The sequence below is a fragment of the Mesoplodon densirostris genome, chromosome 10 (assembly GCF_025265405.1).
Source record: "Mesoplodon densirostris isolate mMesDen1 chromosome 10, mMesDen1 primary haplotype, whole genome shotgun sequence".
NCBI lineage: Eukaryota > Metazoa > Chordata > Mammalia > Artiodactyla > Ziphiidae > Mesoplodon > Mesoplodon densirostris.
The window spans coordinates 42794974-42811835 of record NC_082670.1 but is presented as its reverse complement, the minus strand read 5'-3'; the positions used below and the strand labels follow the sequence as shown (position 1 = coordinate 42811835).

The 16862-nt window shown below is 34.5% G+C and overlaps 1 protein-coding gene across 1 annotated transcript in view; it reads right to left on the bottom strand.

The window, feature by feature from the left end:
- The window catches only part of HCRTR2 (hypocretin receptor 2), a 124183-nt gene that overhangs the window by 14953 nt on the left and 92368 nt on the right, over positions 1 to 16862 (bottom strand). Inside the window, exons 3-4 of the mRNA XM_060110286.1 lie at positions 11055 to 11298; positions 3486 to 3601 (exon numbers count right to left, since the gene is read on the bottom strand). Of these exons, the coding sequence (XP_059966269.1) occupies positions 3486 to 3601; positions 11055 to 11298 (360 nt within the window). The remainder of the gene's footprint in view (positions 1 to 3485; positions 3602 to 11054; positions 11299 to 16862) is intronic.

Genomic DNA, 16862 nt, shown 5'->3' with positions numbered 1-16862 from the left:
CATTGTCAAATAGAGAGAATATTTAAGTCTTTGATTAGAGCAAAACATTGGATAATTATTTTCATTGTAAGCAAGCAGGACCCTATGGGGCTTTCTAGGGACAGGCCTTTCCCCCATATCCTGAGTTGTTTTACAGATGTGAAAAAAACCCACCAAATGGAAGAAATTAACTACTTGATAATCATGAGCACATAGCCCCAGGCCTCCTAGAGTCTATGGATAAGGACTGATAATGTTAAGCTTTGTGACACAACCCTGTTACCTCACCATCAGCCAATCAGAGAATTGTACATGAGCTGATCACATACACTGTAACATCCCTCCCTCACCTGGCTTTTAAAAATGCTTTGTTTCAGGGAGTTCAGGGGCTTTGTAGGGCATGAGCCACCCATCTCCTTGCATGGCCTTGCCATAAACTTCCTCTGCTCCAAACTCCAGAGTTTTGGTTTGTTTCACCTCACTGTGCATGGGGCTAATGAACTTGAGCTAACATAATGAGGTTTAAAATTCTTGAGAAAGTCAGACAAGGACAGACACTTTGCTCATTAATAATCGTACACTTAGATATTTCAAAGAATGTAACAGATTCCATGCATCTCTGTAATTTTAAGCAAATAAGACAGGCCCTCTCTTTGATGGCTCACTTGATGTAGACTATGACACACATAATGCCTTGGAACTCTGTTTAGAGACATTAACAGTTGGAATTTGATCGTTGCTCAAGCATAATTCTACATAATCACCATTTGGGGTTAATTTACTTTATCGTGGCTGCTAAAGTGAACTCAGATGAACTTGCTGTTTTCTATTGTAATCTGTTTGTAAATGTTTTTAGTTTCACAGCCCAAGCATTTTACTGCAAATCTTCTGGATCATGTGGCTTGTACTAACCAAGACAATTCATCAAAAGAATGTGAATTATTTCTAAACCTGCAATACAATTTTGAGCTTACTTTAGAGTTTGAGAAATGGAGAACTATAAGCTTAAATAATGAAGAAGTAAACTGGTTGGGATTTGGTAGTTATCTGATTTTTTTTTTCTTTCTGTATGCGGACCTCTCACTGCTGTGGTCTCTCCAGTTGCACAGGCTCTGGACGCTCAGGCTTAGCAGCCATGGCTCATGGGCCCAGCCGCTCCGTGGCACGTGGGATCCTCCCAGACTGGGGCACGAACCCGTGTCCCCTGCATTGGCAGGCAGACTCTCAACCACTGTGCCACCAGTTAAGCCCTATCTAATTATTTAACAAACGTTTTTTGAATACATTTTTGTGCAAGGTAACATTTTAAGTGTTGGAAAGATAATGATGAACAAGACAGATTTATGTACACCCAAGAAATTTTAAAGTTATGTCTTTCTGTAAATAAATGAATAAGCAAATATAAACGTCTCTTATATTTAATGCACACTACCCAGTAAAAATATGGAAGTAGGAAAGGCACTTAACACTGAATATTCTTAGTTAAAATATCAATCTAAATTATCTTTATTCCTACATGCTCATCAAAGTTTTTTCTCCTTCAAGAATTTTTCAAATTCTATTTTTTCTATGAACTTCGTTCTGAGTAACTGAGCGATAGATTCCTCTCTTTCCTCTTCTATCTAAACTTTCCCAGCACTTTCTCTTATTTTTCCACTAAATTTTTTCTTATAAAGTATTTATCAAGCAACTGATATGTGCTATGCATGTACTAGGTGGAGGGCTACAAGATCAAGGCTAGTGTGTACTGTCTCCATCTTAGTAGATTAGAGCAGACAGACAAATATAAAGTCATTATCATGTTACTTAAAAGTACTATGAAAGAGATCTATCTAAGAAAGTAGTCACAGACATCAATCCAACACATGCTTATTATTTTAGAAATATAAGCAGAATGAGGTGAAAGGCCAAATAACAGCATATACTATTAAGATATTTTATTTAATGAGCACTTTCCATGCTTGAGGCACTTGAATTAATGCATCTAATAAGTGTGAGGTAGGTGCTATGCACCCCTGTTTGGCACAGAAATATAAATAATTGACAAAACTCCCGCATCTGTTAAATGGCAGGGTTAGAATTTAAACTCAAGCAGTCTGGACCTTGAGTCTGTGTTTTTGACTTCTGTATTATAACAGTTCTGGTCATTCACTCCCACTGGCCAGGTGGAGATTGTTAAGGAAACTATCCCTAGGATGTGGAAAATCACCACTCATGGTTTACAATGATACACATTTGTTATTTTAGTTACAAAGACTGTGGAACAGAATGCAGTTATAAGGTCAGAAAAGAAGTGACTTCTTTACAAAAATAGAGGAAATGAAAACATTTGGAATTATAAGACATACGGGGTTGAAAAACACAACTGTTGCTCAATATATAAGAAGTAAAAGATGATCTTGAAAATCGCTTTGAATAACAAGGGTTGAAGAAGACCCAGATTAAGATTCATCTTCAGACAAAAACCAAATAAAAGGTTTATGAAATCCTTTCAATGAGTAAAGTGGTCCAGTAAATTCCTTCAGTTGGATAAAATAAGTCAGAACAAACAGACTAAGGGTGTGGCTATACACAAGCCTGATAAGCTCAAAATACTGGCAATAAATTTAGGAAAAAAGAGATACATTTCTGAGAAATGTGGCATTTTAAGATACAATTTACAAGTACTAGAACCTGAGTTATATTCTTTGTCTGTACCTTTACATGTTCGTCGATTTCCTTAGAGTCATCATGATTCAGCTTAAATGTCCCCTGGTCTGAATTAGATCCACCTCCACTGAGCTTTTCTCTGATCCCTTGTGCTTATATTTATTAAGGGGATTTTTGCCCTGGAACTGTTTCCTTCCCCTAGACTATGAATTCACCAATGACACAGACTAGAACATTTAGCTTTTTATCAGCCATGCATGCAAAAGTAATATAAATATTTGATGAATGAATAACTGAGTGAATGAATACATTCACTGAGTTAATAAATGAGTGAATGAATACATAGCAAAATTATCTAACATTTCAGTACAAATTAACATTACAAATTAGCATAAACTATTTTTAAAATTCTCAATTCTGCCTGACTTTTCTACTGTCCTGAAAAAAAAAAAAGATTTTTGAAGTTGGAGATTTAACCCTATAATAAAAATGTATTACATACATCTCATCAAAAATGTATTACATACATCTTTACTTAAAGTCTCAGGAAACTTTAAAGGATTTTTTATTTGTTATTTCTCATAAAAAGTAAACTTTACAATATTATTCCTAGACAAAAAATCAAGTCGATTAATCACAGAGGTTTAAAATTTAGTCATTAAGGCAGTTCATAAATAACATTCCCTAAACATCACCCTAAAAAAATACCTAGACATATGTTCATGACTAAGGCCTCATTATTTCAGAACAACACACAATCCTTTGCTAAGCATATTATATTGGTTCAATTCACTCTTAAATTTTGTTTTTAAGGACATCCTAAAGAAAACACAAGAAAGTTATTTGAAATCACTTACCTGTCGGCACCAGAGTTTACGAAATATTTGCAGATAGGCCAACACCATAAGACACAGTGGTGCCATGTAGGTCACCAGAAAGAAACAGATGTGATAAATCTTGGGGTAAATTTCACCTGAATGAAAGTTAAAATAATAAAATATTATAATTCATAGACTTTTTAAAAGTATATCTGTCAATGTTTTGCCTTCAAAATTACCTTCTATATGATTTTACTGTTATGTTATATACACAAAAGGGAAAAATGATTTATAATATTAACTACTTACATTTAAGTAATAAATGCAAAGTCTTAATGTCATGTAATCTACTCACAGAGGAATAACAATTAGCCATTTCTTAATTTGTGCTATTACAGTCTATCCAGTCAAGTGTTCATTTATCAAAAAGCCTTTTTTTCTCTTAATTACATCTGGTTAATCAATAAAAATTAATTTGGATTGTCCTATACTTGGATTTGCAAGGAGGGACATTACTCAATCAAAACTTAATTGCTAATGTTTTTGTTAAAATGGAAAAAGACAGTAAACTAAGTTGATTCCTCTTCATTCCTCTCTTGAGAGATGAGAAACTATTCCCATTTGTATCTCCAAATATGAATTCAGAAAGTTTTTGGAAAAATAAAACAGCAAACATTTGATAATGATTATTTTTATTGACTTACTAGAACATATACAAAATTCCTCTTTAAGTAAGTTGTGCATGTGTGTTAATGCATGTACTTTTAATAAAAATGAGATTTTTAGGGTTCTTTAAAGTTAGACTTCAAACCAATATGGGTATTTTCATTTTCTGATATCCATCTTACTTATCAGGCATTAGCACATATAGGATTGTAGTGATTGCTTATTTATCATTAATTATATGTGCACAGGTAATATATATCACAGATTAGGAGTCAATCGAGTGGCACTGTGGCTTAATATTAATTTTTAATTTTTCTAAAATATATCCATTACTGACTTTTAAAACACTTTAAGGAATATTTCCCTTTAACTAGTATTTGAATATATCACACTGATCAAGCTACTTTTACTTAAATGTAAAACAAGAAACAATATCTCCTAAATGGATACCATGAATATTAAATGCCAATAATTTGATACAATTCTAACTAAATGCTAATAAAACAAAGGTATTTTTTTTAATTCTAAAAATTACATAACTTATTTTGACTTTGATATTGGCAATGGGATTGGTTCTACACTATTATGGAAGATAATGCTATCACTTTCATGGAGTTTATTATTTTCATTACTTCAGAAAATATGTAGAAGCATGAAGACTTGGTTATGTGATCAAATGTGGTAAGAGAAATTTATACTGAGGATTAACCAATAATAATTATAATGATGACCATAATGACTGAAAACAATTATTGAACATTCCTTGAATTCTTACTGAATATATTTTAAACATATCAACATATCCTCATATCAATATGTGATACATATTACCTGTGCACATAAAATTAATGATAAATAAGCAATCACTACAATCCTATATGTGCTTATCCTTGATAAGTAAGATGGATATCAAAAAAAGAAAATACCCATATTGGTTTGATATCTAAGTTTAAAGAACCCTTAAAAGTACATGCATTAACACACATGCACAACTTACTTAGAGAGGAATTTTGTGTACGTTGTAGTAAGTCAACATATCCTCCACAGTATTGATTTCATAGTCTTATCTTCTAGAGTTTAATATTCTTCTTATTTTTATTCCTAAAACTGTCTTCTTTCTTAGATGTTTTTCTCCACTACAATCTTTAGAGCATACAGCAGGGTGTATGTGCTACCAGGAAGTCTAAGAGACCAATTTGATGTGTCACTTTTAGCTTCTCTGGGGCCCAGGTGGTTCACAACTAGCTCATCAGCTTCAGTTTCTAACTTCCTTTCAAGTTTATCCTGCAAAACAAGCCAGTTACATAAAAAGTGATAGAATCCGAGCAGCCTGACTGGAGGAATAGCAAAGAGCCTTTCCCTTTGAAGCGCCACAGCATTCAAAGTGCCATGCAACATTTGCAGAGCCAATTTCAAAGGAGCTGGAGAGTGACCTCAGCACTCCCCAGGCACCTGAATGGCTTTGAACTTCTTCTTTTTTTTTTTTTTTTTTTTTTTGGCAGTACGCGGGCCTCTCACTATTGTGGCCTCTCCCTTTGCAGAGCACAGGCTCCGGACGCACAGGCTCAGCGGCCATGGCTCATGGACCCAGCCGCTCCACGGCATGTGGGATCTTCCTGGATCGGGGCACGAACCTGTGTCCCCTGCATCGGCAGGTGTAGTCTCAACCATTGCGCAACCGGGAAGCCCTGAACTTCTATTTGTTTTGAAGAAAGTGTCATATAAGCTTCCCACAAAAAAAAATATACCTTTAAAGCTTACATCTGTGAATCCCTGATGTCTGCATCAGACAATTAAATTGAGTGAGTGGAGAAAGGTAGATTTGGTAGGTCATTTATTTTTAAACTGCAGAGATGGATACCATCGCTGTGATAAGTCTGGAGTTTTAAACAGACGGGAAAGAAAGCTCATTCTGCAACTGGTATATTTATAAATTGCTAGAAAAATATGTAATTGGCTGATAAATGCATATTATGATAATGAACACCAACACAGAGAAAAATTGATCTAGCAAAATTACACTTGCAGGCTAAGATAGATTGTTTTAATAAAGAGATTATTATAGATAATTGGGGAAACACGATCGTCTTAGATTCCTCATTTCATGCTTAGAGTCTAAGCTAATTGAAAACTCAGAAATGCCATTGAAAGTTTAAATTATATGTGTTGAAACTATCTTTGAAGTTTCTCTGCACTTGATAAGCAATATTTTTAATATATTTTAAGACATTCATATGTCTAGAAAGTAGCTACATGAAATTTGTTCACTTAAGCATTCCTTAAATTAGAAAACAGCATTTTAAAGATTGACAACCGTTAAAATTTTGTGTCTCTACTCAACGGATGAATAGGCATAATCTGCATACATTCTTGTATGTATATCAAACCAACAAATAAGGAGCAAATGTGGATCTTTCTTTAGTCTTTGAAATCAGAGATTAAAGAAAAATGTAATGTATTAGATAGATAAAGCTTAACTTCTCTTAGGTGAGTTAAGATCCATTGTTAAGTGAACATGTTAATATAATTATCTAAAAATGACAAACATTTTCTCCTTCATGTTACACCTCTCAAGGATTCAATGGAAAATTAAGTTAAATATAATTTTCCAAATATTCAATTTGGACAGTCTTTTCCAAGTTCATGTATCCATAAAAGTTTATCTGAATCTTTAATATATTTTATTATCTTCTCCCTAATAAGTGTTTTCAATAAATGTTCCTATTAATAAACACACATATGTATATACTTTCCAAATCTCATAATTGGCCAGATACCATAATTAGCTTGAATATAAGGAAGGGCTCCACTATTATTATTAGTTTTCAGACCACCAAAGAATAATTTGGCAGTACAATCCAAGAAGAGGGAGATTATAAATCCCCGGCATCCAAAACAATGTTTGACAAACAGTACATGTTCATTAAAAGTTGGATGAATTACTGGTAAAACATATCTCCGATTGAGTGGGAAAATAAAGTTAATTTCTTCCAGTAGGATCTATCCTGTGAAACTATGCCTTTACAAACCAAGCAATCAAGAAAGTATGGTTATAATTCTGGAAGAATTTTAAACTTTCAGAAGTGTGAATTGATGTGATTGATGCAAACAGTGAACATACACAAAAACATAATTTAAACATCATTAAAATAAATATTAACACATTTTATTTGTTTCTGAGTGTCAAGTGTGTCTGCCAAGAACTGAAAAGTTTGTGGTCTTTTTTTGAACAAGCCATAGGCAATGATCAACATAATGAGTTGCAGAAGTAATGTATCCATAAAATATTACATATTTGTGGTCTTATTTCCAGTAAGATGGAGTTCTCAGTTATTTTGCACCATGAGTGAGACAGCATTTGCAAGACTTTCCTAAAAGTTATTCGATAGATATGAATCAAGTGACCACATAGTTTATTGACTCTTTTCACATTGTAATATTGGTTGTAGGACAATAATTATATCTCTGTCTACTTTTATAACCAAACCATTGATTTAACTTAGGATAAAGATAAGAAATCAGTTTATGAGTTAAACGCAAATAAAAGATATTTCACAACAATTTTTTTAAAATTGGACTAAATGGACTTTCAAGATGTTTGAACTTTAGAGAGCTAACCCTGTAAAATATAATTTTCTATGGTGATTTTAAGTTGTGACTATCACATATGTGTCCAAGCTTTAAAATTTTAAGTTAAACCTAGATTTATAAATAGCTTATATTAACAAAACTTATGCTAATGTAAAAATCATTAAAATAAACTAAATGTCTAATGAGCAGAATAATAAGAACCTGCTTTTAATTTTTTATGTTCTTCTTAAAAACATGAAGTTATTGATAATTTCATTTAATATATGAAAAACTAATTTCATAGATTTTATTGCTTGATTTTGTGGATGATCAACTCAATTCAGTATCACTTAGCTTTTAAAATCATTTTAAGTAATTATATGCTAATATAAAATCACTTTCAAATAGCTTTCCTAAATGACTTCTGAAGACTGAGTTTAGATTTTTAGGTATTTGACAATAATTTCTTTTTTTTTAAGGAAAATATCCCTTCTATAGTTAAGTAATAAAATGTGAGAGGTTGGGATGCCTTTTATATATTTATATCTGTTGCTCAAAGTTAATTAGGAAATGATGCAGCTATTTACTTAATCATGATGACTAACGGGATTCCCTAGTTCTGCAATCCTTTTGCTCATGGGAGTTAATGCAACTTGATCATCTAGGGCAACACTAAAAAAAGGACAAGTTTATAAAATCAGTCCACAGACTTATAAATGAAATTAATTACCCAAATACTTTAGAGAAAATATTACTGACACATATTGAATAATAGGTGGGAATTTTAATCTAATTACCATCTCCTTAAACTTAAAGAATCCCAGCTTGTGAGTTGGAAGCTTCTGAAAGCAGCTCTTTTGCACTTTTCCTGTTTACCCATTTCTGTTCACCTCTAACCTTAAAAGAATCTGATTATAGGAATGAGATCACTAGGCAATTGAAACTAACTCCTGACTTATGCTCTCCTGAACACACACGGTGCCTTGCCTAACCTGTGGATTCTTTTCCTAGATCAAAAGAAGTAAGAATGAAGAAATAAATAGTTAAAGAATGACTAGCTCTCTACCCCCAACAGCCCCCTTTGCAATCCTGCAGGCAGCCCATGTGGGCAAGATAAAGAAGAGAGAGTCAGCCAGCCTGCACTCAATGCAGAATGATGCAGAATCCAAACTCCTGCCTAGATGATTCACTGAGATTCTTCCCCCCTTTTTCCCTTCAAAAACGGTCAGGGCTGAGCAGAATCTTTGGAGGTGGTCTCAGGACATGAGTCCACCTTCTCCCCAGATTGCCAGCTTTTCTGATTAACACACCTTTCCTTTCTACTGACACTTGCCTCTGGAGTATTGACTTCTGAGTGGTGAGCAGCCGAACCCGGGTTTGGTAACACTTATATTTAAATGTGCTTGTTTGCTTCATAATATTGAGCAAATAATTTAATTTATGGTTCAGTTTCATCATGATTAACTAAAGCATTCTGATCAAGAGATCTTTAGGCTCTTTTCCAAATATAACTCATTGCATAGGAATTAGATAATAATAAGAGATATGTCACATTTGACCCCCAGCCCACATTTTCCCAAACACAGTTCTTTAGACCACATTCCAGAAACTACAAGTTTGGACTCTCTTCCTTTCTTCTTTAAGGGATGGTGCCCATTGTGTGAGTTTTCCTGCTTCCTAGGACACCCTTTTCCCTCTTCCTTGTCTGGAAAAGCCCTGCTAATTTTTTTTTTTTTTGGTAGATTATCGTCACTTAATTGGCCAAATTATTATATTGTACACTGAAAGAGAATCACACTCATGCTAGTGAATCTCCACATTTTTTAAATCTTTCTTAAACTGAAAAATAAGTGAGATACTTAAACATTAAGACATAATCAAATCAAAAGGCAAAACAAGTTCATTCTGAGAGAAAAGAGTTCAAACCCTGAGCAAATGAACTGTCCCGTGAGCTTCCTCCCTGCTCATCTTTAATGCTTTGCTGAAATGTTAGCAGGTCCTTATAAACTTTTGTTCACATGGCCAGGACTGAGTCTGTCCTCTCACTTGTGCTCCTAGCACTTTGTATATAAGTATATTATAATACTAATCACACTATAAACCTTTATTTATTTGTATTTCAGCCTCATTATATACAACGTGTTCCCTTGGGCAGAGTCTATTTCTCTTCAGGTTGGCACAATTTCTGGCATATCCTAAGTACTCAAGATGTTGTTTGAGCATTAAATAAATGGGACCGAAGACACTTAAGGAATATTTCTATCATTCTGGAACTTTCTACACATTTTGTTTTTGTCTTCATTGTTAATGGGGAAACTTGGGAAAAACTGAATAAAATACAGAAAGAAATACAGCAAAAGAATTGCAATTGAAAGGAAGGATAAATCTCAATTTTTAAAAGGAGTATTTAATATTTACAATAATAGATAAAGCAAACTTTGAAAATCTAATTATTATAGGTCTTTGGATAGCATATGGAATAATCTCAGTGTCTTTTGAGTTTTATCTTGCTGCAGTGAAAACATATGCCTAATTTTTCAGTTCCTGATTTTCCTCTTTTCAGTGTTCCAATAAAAGAATCAAGGTAGGAATTAGCATGAATTCAGAGATTCATATGCTTGAAAATACCAGGTCCATGAACAATCCTTGGCGTGCACTGCATCTGTTGATATATCTTTCCAATAAACAAATGCTTTCCTAATGTTTACAGTTTAAATATGAGCCATTGTAATATACTTACCCAGAAGAGAACAGATTGTTTCCTTTAAATTCCGTATGATAATTTTGTAACTAGTGTTGAAATGCAGGATTATTTTATTTTCTTTCATTCTTTGCTGTGTCCAGATTTGTGCCATCACCAGGCATTGATAAAGGTGTTTCCACTATTACAGAAAAACCTCAAAGACTGTTGCTGAGAGTTTTGAACCAAAAGAGCATAAGGCCTCCAAACTTGATTGTTTAAATTTAACCACTGAACATATCAGATGGGAAACCAAAAAAAGATTCATAATTTCATAATTAGTGTAATTCTTAAGTCAGAAAATAATTATGCCAGTGATAAAATGTATCAGTTTACTATATTATGAATAGAGAAAATGTGTGTAGCTAATCTGACTCAGAGAACAGCATAGGTCCACGGGCAAGACATTCATGTTCCCAGGCCAGACATGGTTTTAAAATGAAAAATCCAGTTGTATTTGAAGCCCGTTAGGGAACCTGACACCTGAGGCAATACTATGTTCTACCATGTTATAAAATAAAAGATATTAACAAATGCCAATAAAATACACGAGGCCAGCTTTACAAGGGCTATGCAAAACAGATTTTCAATTTGCAGCTGTCATATAAATGTAAGGGCCACAATGGACTTACCGCCCCAGTGCTCATCACAGACTGTAAAGAGAGTGGTTTTATTGGCTAAGCCAGGGAGCATGGTGCTGCACTCCATGACGATGGCCTGAGGGATCATTATGATGCAGGACACGATCCAGATGATGACGATGCTGTTCCGGGCCCGCTTGGCTGTGCTTTTAAACATCAAAGGGTGACAGATCGCATACCACCGATCCAAGGCAATGCAGCTCAGTGTGAGGACAGACACAGACACTGACACGGTCTAGAGAAGAAAAGAAAGTAGTACAAGGGAAGTACCCGGTGTTACATGGACCACTCTCAGTACTTTTACCCTATCAGAAGCATAGGCACAGAGATAACCAGATTCAAAGTTGTCAAAAAACATTTCACACAAGTGCTTTCTATTAAGAAAAGAAAAATCTCTGCCAAAAAACAATATTAGAAATGTATTAGGAAAAAGAATACCTTTTTTCCATTAAACATAAAATGTACTATACAAGCCTTGCAATCATTTTTTTATGCTAAATGTTTTAATCTATAATATGGCATTCTTTAAATAATGATGATCATGATTTTGTCTTGAAATTTTTCTATTGATAGGGGAAATCTTATCTTAGAATGAAAAAATAGTAAAATATATATGTTTAGTTTGAACTGGAAAATTCTCTGTAACTTATAGAAAATAATACAATGACATGTATTTCTTTTAAATTATCATACAAGAATCTGGTTGAAATTGCATTTAATTAGCATTTTTGAATTATAGGTATCTCATTTCCTATTTTTAAATAATCAATGCTATTTGTACATTAGTTCATTTCCAACATGTTGCACCCAAAGAAAGGCATGAGTCACGATTAAAAATAATTCTCTGTATGAATCTCGTTACCATAATTTGCTCATTGCTGGAATAAGCAACCTGCCTCTAAAATTCATATAGGTTCACCCAATCCAGATTTCTATATAATAGCACCACAAACAATACTTTAACTTGGAACTTTAAGAAAATAGTAAAGAAACATGTCAAGCATGCTTATCCCCACATGATCAGTTTATGTAATTATATTTAGTATATTCTATACTGGATGATTGGACCATTGGTTCTGACAAAATCAATTATCTCAAAACTCTCTCTTTAAAAACAAGCCTCTTGCTCTTTTCTGTTATTTCTTTTACAGATTTCTATTTATTTTCTTCTCAACATTTATAGTACAATTATTTTGTTTAATTCATTAATTTACTGCTTATCTTCTCCATCAGAACAAAGACCAATGGCAGGAGGGACTGTTGTGTTCACAAAACAGTACCTGACGCAGTGCTTGATGTGCTTAATAAATATTTTTTTTGAATTAAGGAATAGTCATAAGCCTCAATCTAATGTAATATACATGGCACAGTCATCTTTCTATATTTTTCTGTCCTAGTTGTACTGATCCCATAAAATGTGAATGAGCACGTCTCTCTGCTTCTTACATCAGGACCTTCCTTTTCGATGCACTGACTGTAGGTACAGATGAGTGAGAGGGATCTAAGGGCTGGTCCAGCACAGGAGGAAAGGCTCTTGGTTAAGCATTAGGACCACATATCCATTCTCATCTCCTCCCAGCTAGCTGCACAATATGGATCCCCTACTTAAAAGCTGTAGGTAAAATGTGGATGGGTTATTGTTTGTTCATTTGTTTTTCTATTAAATGAGTAAAATGATAGGATAAGATGCTTGCCAACTCTGATTCTTTTGATTCTCTTTGGAAAAGGCAGCCGAGTGTGGTTGGAGTCAATTCCACTACCAGGTTTCCTGGGTATGTGCCCCACTGCACTTGCCAAATGCATGACCTTGGGTAAGTTACTTAACCACTCTACGCCTCAGTTTTCTCATCTGTGTGAGAATGTATGATAATCGTAGCTGTCCATGGAATTGTAGAAACTGTCAGTTGAGATGTGAAACACCTAGTCCAGGGCTGCTGGTATATAAATGCTGTGTAAGTGTTTGTTATTCCTTATTATGATTATGACATGATGATGGTCATTATACTATTAGCATTCTCTTCTATTCCTGAGCTTGGAGTTCTAGCTTTTAATAGGAACAGACTGCTTTTTGGTGAAGTGCAGTCATAGAAATTACAAATAAAGGTGTAAACTATGCTAAATTCTTGGAGGTTAATTTCATTTTAAGTGTAATCCTAAAGGGATGAACTCTACCAGAGAAGGCTTGGTTGATGGCACCTGGCAATTCCTTGGTCCTGCCTCAGAGAGCATTCACACCTCCTTCTCAATTGTCCCTTTCTCCTCCTATTTCCATTTCTTCCCTGAGAACGTGTCAAGCACCCAGGGCCCTTCCATACTCTTGCCAACCTGGGAATAAGTCAGTGATTGTCTAGCTCTGCACAGTTGACCTTTCATAGTTGCTGAGCCAGGGCTATATTTATGCTTTCTAGCAATTAGAAATGTAAAATGCTCATCAAGACCTAGTGTTTTATTTTTCACGAATTCTAATCAACATGGGTGAATGGGATAGAAGTAGTGTGGTTCAAATTCTGAAGTCATTTCTATTAGTTCCCTCTATTGTTAGATAGTAATAATCAATTCAAAACAGTGCACTTGAGAGATGGCTGTCCAGTGCCAACAGTGAGCCAGGGTGCAGCACCTTCTCATGAGAGAACATGCTGGTTTGGTTAATCTAACAGTAGAATCAATTGCATGGACCATTGACCATCAGTGATTTAATAGTTACTGCTTGAGTACTACATCTGTTGGTGTATAATATACTCTAGTATTCAATTAGCATCCAATTTACATGATTTTCTTGAAGGGGATATATAATTGCACCTTATCATAAGTGATTATAAATGAGAGTTTTGTTGTTGCTTTTCACTTGTAGGAGTACACTTCCAGGTGCCTTTTTCATTGAGATTTTGATATTAGCTCAAGTCATCTTGATAATAAATCATTTAAGAAATGAATGTAGTGCAAATCATGAACATTGTGAGTGAAGTGAGATGATGTGAACTTTCTTTTGCTGTCGGTGCTTTATCTTGCACCCATCCTACGAGTACCCTGTGTTCAGGGCAACGTGGGAAGCTTCCTTTGGTAGAGGACTCAGTTTCACGCTAGTATATAAATGTGACAAAAGGGACTCAGAGATCCATGACAAGTAGAAATGGAAATTTTGCCAAATCACAAGTTTGGATGACAGGCATTAATGGATTGGAAGGTGGAGAAGTGTGACTGAGAGTGAGGGAGCCTGTCCCATCACCCAACATCCAAAACTCAGTTGGCTTTGATTCTACTTTTCCTGGCATTGCCTGTGCAGAACCTCTTCTGCAGTTACAAAAAAAAGTCACTCTGAAAAAGCAGTCAACTTCTCCTGTATGTGTGAGAAGAAAAGTGAAATATTTTATATTTTTTTCTATAAATTCATGATAATTATTCAGCAAATAGCCCAATAAATGTTAATGGTAGTGGACTTATGGAGTGATTAAAGATATAAAAGGGGCATTTTAATTATTTAGCTAAGTTTTATTATATTTGTAAGATTTTTAAGATTGATGAGAGTTTGCTGAAGTCTTACAGCATACCACTCATAAATCTAAAGGTTGCATTGAATTGTATTTAGAAGAAAAATAACATATAAATAATAGGAGATTAGTAAATGTCCAAAGAATCTTAAATGCAACCAAATAACCTTAAAATTTGGCTGGGTGTTTTGTATATGTTTTTAAATACTCAGTAAGACATAAGTATCATATGAGGGACCGTTGCTTTCAGAACATCACAATTAAGGGAAAAAAACTACTCAAATGATTGGCTTATTGCACATTGGCCCTATTCCTTCTATTTAGGAAAATTCTATGGAAAATGGATAATAAATATTGAGAGAATTTGAAGATGTGAGTTATACCTGTGCTTCAATATTTTTGTGCATTTACAACTTTCCATCAAGAAGTAATGTTGAATGAGGTAATGAATGGGTCAGATCTTGTGGTTATCAACAGTTTTGTCCTTGATCTATGGAGAAGAGGATCAACTTTTGATCCTCTGTTGTTTAGTCCAGTTGACTAAACTGGACACTTTATAGGGAAGCAGATAGAAGCTATCAAGAGATGAAGATGTTCTTTCAACTGTAAGACTTGTTAAGTTGTGCTGCTGGAAAGAATACTGTCATAATGAACATTAAGAGAGACCCAGGCTCTGCATCACTCATGGCTGTACATTGCTTTCAATCTGTCCTTGCATCCACATAAGAGAATCTGGAATACCTAGTCTATAAGAAGGTATTGCTGTGCATTAGAGCAGGGCTGCACCTATTACTGGGTGATGCATCCCTCTCCATCACCCCACTCTCCATCAGGGAAACTTCTGGTTTGCAGAGAGAACAACTCAGCCAACAAAAGATTCTGGGCAACTTAAGCCATCTTAAAACTTAAGAAGATTTCCCCAAACTTCCCCCTGGGTGGTTACTGGAACCAAGAGAATTTAAAAAAAGCTTTCACCACAGAAACGGTGACATATTAGAATTCTATGCTATTTATGATTTTCCCAGTCTCTCTACATAATCATAAGACGCATTGCTTACTGATTTTTTTCTATGGTGATATTTTTCTCTGTTGCCCAATGTACTCTTTCTCTCAAAAATTTTTGCTATAGTTTATTTTTGTAACCCATTCATGATTTTCAGCCGACTGACAAAACTGACCTCGCAGTTAAACTTAATGCTTGCAGCGAGGCTTAAACTTTCATGGCATTTCCCACTTAGTAGTCTTTCAGTGAGGTCTGACCTAAAAATTTATTATTTCTGTTTATAATGAGTCATTGAAGAACTATTGAGGTAAAGATCTCTTTGTAACATTTCAGACCCAAAAGCCTAATTTATATAATTTCTAATAATGAGCCATTTGTGGTCTCTCTCAACTTTTGTTTTTGCCAAGACTTTAGTTTTGGAGTACTTTTAAGACCACAGCAAAACTGAGGAGAAGGTACAAAGATTTCCCTATACCCCCTGTTCCCACATAGCCTCCCTCATGATCAACATCCCCCACCATAGTGGTACTTTTGATATAACTGGTGAACTTACATTGGCACACCATAATCAGTACACTCTTGATGTTGTACATTTGGACAAATGTATGAGGACATGTATCCAACATTATAATATCCTACATTATACTGCCTTAAAAATCCTCTGTGCTCTTCCTGTTCATCCCTTCCAACCTCTGACAACCACTCATATATTTTACTATCTCCATAGTTTTGTCTTTTTTCTTAATGTCATATTATTGGAATTATGCAGTACATAGCCTTCTCAGATTGGCTTCTTTCACTTAGTAATAAGTATTTAATACTCCTCCATGTCTTTTTATTGCTTGATAACTAATTTCTTTTAATCACTGAGTAATATTCTATTATCAGGTTGTACCCCAGTTTATTTACCCATTTATCTACTGAAGGACATCTTGGTTACTTCCAAGTTTTAGTAATGATAGATAAAGCTGCTGTAAACATTTGCATGCAAGTTGTTGTGTGGATGTAAATTTTCAGGAATGCAATTGCTGGATCATATGTTGGGACTATGTTTAATTTTGTAAAAAAAAAAAAAAAATCAGTTTTCCAAAGTGGCTGTAACATTTTGCAGCATTCCTACCAGCAATGAATGAGCATTCCTGTTGCTCCACATCCTTGCCAGCTTTTGGTATTATCAGTGTTCCATAGTTTGGCCATTCTAATAGGTGTGCAGTGATATCTCATTATGTTAATTTGCATTTCGCTTATGATATGTGATGAGGGACATCTTTTCATATGTTTCTTTGCTACTTGTATATCTTCTTTGGT